This window comes from Pseudozyma flocculosa, assembly GCF_000417875.1.
Source record: "Pseudozyma flocculosa PF-1 unplaced genomic scaffold scaffold00016, whole genome shotgun sequence".
NCBI classification, from domain to species: Eukaryota; Fungi; Basidiomycota; class Ustilaginomycetes; order Ustilaginales; family Ustilaginaceae; genus Pseudozyma; species Pseudozyma flocculosa.
In genome coordinates, this window is record NW_006920884.1 from 609,159 (window position 1) to 614,261 (window position 5,103).

Genomic DNA, 5,103 nt, shown 5'->3' on the forward strand with positions numbered 1-5,103 from the left:
GNGGTACTTCCACGGTCGGGTTCGGTCAGTGAGGACGGCGGGTCGTCGTAATAACTTCTAGTACGCATACTATTATAACGGTAAGTTATACGAGATACTGGTCGGCGCGGGGGGTCGGCCGTACGTCGTTTGTCGTTTGTCGTTTGTCGTCGTCGTCGTCGGGGCGAAGGCCAAGGCAGGGCCAAAGGCGATGTCGAGGGTGCCTCGGCTGCCGTCTTGGCCGGCGCGCCCTCATCGCACCGCCTCACCGGCATGGATGCGATGGCGCCGGGCTGCGTCGGCCCCAACGTCGGCGTCTTTGTCGGCGGCGGCTGACGGTGCGGCCGACGGCCGACGGCGCGCTGCTTCAATCTGCGCCTCCACATGCCTCGAACCTTTGGCGGGTCGAGCGCAGACCGCGACCGCTCCTCCTCTTTACCACCACCACCACCACCACCACCACCACCACCTCCGCCGCCGCCGCCGCCGCGCACTGCGCAAGCCACGGCCAACATGGCACACCCGCACGCTCTCTACGACGACTCGCCGGGCCTCGAGGCCGCCCAGCAACTGCGAAAGGACATCGACACCGCTCACTCAACCCACACCTCACCGTCGCGCTCACCGCCATCACAGATCGACGGCGACACAACCGCAGACCATCCCGGCCGCGACGAGCCATACGGGCAGGCGCTCCAGCGCGTCCTCGCCGGCGAGTCCATCCCCAACCATCACCACCACCATCGCAGCAGCAAACGGTACAAGGTCTACGGCACACTGCTCGGCAGGCCACGCCCTCGTCGACACGCCAAACCTGCCTCGCCACACCCGCAGCCCCACGCCGCCGCCGCCGCCTCCGCTGCAAACGCGCCGCGCAACGGTGCCGCACCGCGCTCAGCCAGGCAAGAGGCAGAGCGCCTCGCACGCATCCCCGACTCGGAAAAGGCCCACCACCCTCCCCCTTCCTCGTCGTCGCCCCCATCGCCGTCGTCGTCGTCCAACCCCGCCCTCCTCCCGCCCCCAAAACCAGCCAAGCGCCACGGCGTCAAGGAGCGCGTCCTCCACTTTACCCCGTCCTGGTTCAGCGTCACCATGGGCACCGGCGTCATCGCCACCCTACTCAACCTACTCCCCTGGCCATCCATCCACTCGGGCCTGCGCTACCCGGCCCTCGTCTTTCTCTTTGCCGACATTGTCATGTGAGTCGTCGCAGGCCCAGCCTCCCCACACCTTGGCGCCTGCCTCGCGACGATGCTGACGGTCCAGCCGGTCCCCTGCCCCCCCATCACTGCCCAGCTTCATCCTCTTCCTGAGCGCCTTTGTCGCGCGCTACATCATGTATCCCGAGGTGCTGCCGCTCACCATCAAGCATCCGCAAAAGTCCATGTTCCTCGGCACGCTGCCCATGGGCCTCATTGTCATCATCAGCGGCATCGCCCAGATGGGCACCGTCGAGTTCGGGCTGGGCCACGGCTTTGCCCTCGCCGCCTCGGGCCTCTGGTGGCTCGCCACCGCCCTCAGCCTGCTCACGGCCGTCGGCGTGCCCTTCTCGATGATGACCTACCAGAAGCACCAGTTCTCGGGCACCACGGCCGCGCTCCTCCTCCCCATCGTGCCGCCCATTACGGCCGCCGCGACGGGCTCGGTGCTCGCCGAGATCCTCATGGAGCGCTACCCGGCCTACGCCATGGTCCTCGTGGTTGTCAGCTACCTGGTGCTCGGCATCGGCCTGCCCGTGGCGCTCCTCATCCTCGTCCTCTACTTCCAGCGCCTGCTCCTCTTCAACTCGCCGCCCCGCGACGTCATCATCTCGGTCTTTCTGCCGCTCGGACCGTGCGGGCAGGGCGGGGAGGCGTTGCTGCACCTCGGTCAGGTAGCGCAGCGGCTCTTGCCTCGCATCTCGACGGCGCCTTCAACGGGGGTTCCGCAGCTGTTCGACGTCGGGTCGGCCCTGTACGGCGTGGGGTTGGTGAGCGCGTTGATGCTCTTCGGCCTGGGGTGCTGGTGGTTGCTCCTGGCTCTCGCCACCATTGCGCGCGAGCTGGCACGGGGACGCCTCTACTTCAACATGGGCTGGTGGGGCCTCACGTTTCCCTTTGCCAGTCTGGCCATCTGCTGCGCCCGCCTGGCCATCGTGCTCGATAGCCTCGCCCTCAAGTGCGTCTACACCGCCCTCGTACTCGCCAACCTCGCCCTCTGGACCACCGTCGCCATCCCCACGCTGCGCGGCGCCTGGAGTGGCCGCCTGTTTAATGCGCCCTGCCTGGCGGATCTGCCGCTCAAACCATAGTCCCGCCTCCCCCCCCTGCCGCACGCACCTCGCCCCGTTTTGAATGTTGATAGGGTCTCTCGTCATGGGTTAAATTCTCGTCGTGAATAGTTTCGAGTAGACATGTAATGGGCCATCATCCCCTTGAGAGGGGGGTGTTTTTGAGTTAGCCCGCTTCTGCGGCACACGGGTCGATCTGACCTCTTCGTCGTCGAGGTGCCAGTATCGAGGTGCCAGTATCGAGGTGCCGGTATCGAGGTGAGGTGAGGTGAGGTGAGGTGAGGTGAGTCCTGACACTGCTTCGACCCGTCGCGAGCCGAGTAGACGACCAAGACAGGCGGACTTTGCCATGCTCGCTTCCCAGCGCACCTCGGGGACGACAAGGACAGACGATCCAGCAAGGGAGAGAGATGGATGGATGGATGCATGGATGGATAGATGGATTCGACAGGGGACGAGTAGCGGTACATGCCGGTTGGCGACCGGATCGGATGCCAAGGAATCGCGGGCGCGCAGCCCCAGGCGAGTCGACCGACCGACCGACCGACCGACCGACCGACGGACCGACGGGCCCCCAACTACTACTTGCACCGGGCATGGACGACGGCGGGACCGTGCTCGTCGTACTCCTGCTTCGAAATCCAGAGCTGGTGAAACGTGCCCAGCGACGCCAGGATGCTGCCGCCCAGCCACGACGAGTGCCGCCGCTCCGTCGCATTGCCCGGCGCGTGGATCTTGACCTTTTGCTGTTGTTTCCCCCCCCCCCCCCATCCCGGCCGCAGATGATTCGGCCGCACCACCAAAGGTACACAGGGACACACAAGAAGACGCTCGTCAGTTACAACTCGGGATCGCAAAGTCGACACCGCCCTTTGCCACCACGTCGCACTCACGCTGGGCGCGGCGATGCCCAGCTCGTAGTTGAGCCGGTCCGTCAGGCCGGGCAGGAAGGAGCCGCCGCCGACGCAGACAATGTTGCCAAAGAGGCCCGGCCGGCTGTCGACGTCGCTGGCGTTGATGGCGTTGAGGACCATCTGGGTGAGGCCCTCGTAGCTCTTGCCCTGGCTCAGCACGCCCGTGCCCTCGCGGACGGCGCCGCCGGCGACGCTCGACGTGAACACGCTGCCCGTCCACTGCGAGGGCGTAAAGATGGTCTCGGCGGCGCGGTAGCGCTCCATGCCGAAAAAGTCATTGTAGCCCGAGGGGAACTCAAACGGCTTGGTGGGGCGCAGCCGCGCCTGGGCCTCGTCCCACGGCACCTCGAGCGCCTGGGCCGTCGAGGCCTTGAAGTCGCCCAGCAGCCGGTCGAGCTGGTAGGAGAGGTACGAGGCCGTCGTGGCCTTGACGCGGTCGTCGCGCAGCTTGACCTGCGGATCGGCGGCCGGATCGACGGCCGCCCTGGACTTGACGAGGAACTGCGGCGTCAAGCCTAGGAAGTCGGCCGAGGGCGTGCGCCGCTCGTGGGTGAGGCTGTAGAGGAGGGCGCGCGACACCGAGTCGCCGCCATTGTCCTGGCGCTGGATGCCCTTGCGCAGGATGAAGCCGTCGACGACGGGGATGGCCGAGATGGTGTTGGCGCCAATGTCGACGAGCAGCGACGTCGGCTTGCCCGCCGCGAACCTGCCGGGGCGCGGTCGGTGAAAGGACAAGAGAGGCACACGCAGAAAGGTCAGATGTGGCTCGAGAATAGGTCGACCTCGACATCGCCACCGACATCGCCACCGACATCGCCACCGACATCGCCACCGACATCGCCACCGACATCGACGGCAACGGCGAGAGGTAACGGCGCCGCGACTCACGAGCTGAGCACGGTCCGGTTGGCCAGGTAGAATGCGGGCACCTGGAGCGTCTCAAAGGCGATTTCGGTGACCTTTTCCCTGGCCTCGCGCGAGTTCCACGCGGGTTCGGTCATGAGGAGCGGGTGGTGCCTCGGGTCGCAGGAGAGGACGTCGAGGCTGTGGGTGCAGAGCGACTGGAAGGCGGGCGCCTCTGCGAGGATGCCGTCCTGATCGAGCGGGTGGGCGATTTCCATGCCGGGCCTCCATAGGCTGAGGTCTGCGTCGCCGACGTAGCGCCTGCGCTTCTTTTCGCGGTCGACGAGCGAAAGGGCCTTTTTGGCTGCGCGGGCGCGGTTGGCCTTGAGCCTGTAGTCGGAGTCTTGGGTGGTGGGGGCGTTGTGGGCCGAGGGGGAGGCCGAGCGGCTGCCGGATGCCGTCGTCGCTGGTGGTGCTGTCGAGTTTGACGTGCCTCCCTGCGCTGGCGCTGATGGTGGTGCTGCTGGGTCGTCTGCCTGTTGTGCCGAGGCGGGCTGTTGTGATGCATCGCGCATGCTCTGGTCGCCGTCGGCATCAACGTTGCTCGCCTCTGCGTCTGCCGCCCTTGTGCCGTTGGCAGCGGACGAGGAAGGTGCATCGAGGTAGCGTGCATCCGATTCGAGGGCTGCGATCTGTTCTTCGGAGATGTCAGCGTAGGCGTAGGCGGTTGGGATGACGGCCCTGGGAGCGTCCTCGCCTGCCCAGCCGGCGCGGGTGTGCGAGTAGCCGGGGTCGATGACGATGGCGTTGATCTCGTCTCCGCCGTAGATGCCTGGCATGGTGGCAAGCGAGGAGTGTGAGGGGGCGAGAGAGTGAAGGGGCAAACGGCGGCAGAGGCACGGTGCGATGCGGGATTGAGACGATGGCGGCGGTGGTGGTCGGTGCGAGGGGTGGCAAGACGGGGGTCCTGCGCGACCACACCCCCCGCGACGCGCCCACCGCCTCGGCCTCGGCCTGGCCCGAGGGCCCGTCGGACGGACGGGGTTCGGCCGTTCGGGACGTCCCGGGAGTGGACGTCGGAGGGCGTGGCGTGGCTCG

The 5,103-nt window shown here is 66.8% G+C and overlaps 2 protein-coding genes across 2 annotated transcripts; one reads left to right on the forward strand and one right to left on the reverse strand.

Annotated features, from left to right (window-relative positions):
- Positions 1-492: 492 nt before the first annotated feature.
- PFL1_04881 (uncharacterized protein) lies at positions 493-2,269 on the forward strand (the record flags this gene model as incomplete). The annotated part of the gene is made up of 2 exons (XM_007882409.1): positions 493-1,178; positions 1,276-2,269. 2 exons carry the CDS (start codon positions 493-495, stop codon positions 2,267-2,269), a joined length of 1,680 nt encoding a protein of 559 aa, XP_007880600.1.
- Positions 2,270-2,829: 560 nt separating this feature from the next.
- Positions 2,830-4,844, reverse strand: PFL1_04882 (uncharacterized protein; the record flags this gene model as incomplete). The annotated part of the gene is made up of 3 exons (XM_007882410.1): positions 2,830-2,994; positions 3,142-3,868; positions 4,051-4,844. The coding sequence occupies 3 exons, from the start codon at positions 4,842-4,844 to the stop codon at positions 2,830-2,832; spliced, it is 1,686 nt and encodes a 561-aa protein (XP_007880601.1).
- Between the last annotated feature and the right edge of the window lie 259 nt (positions 4,845-5,103).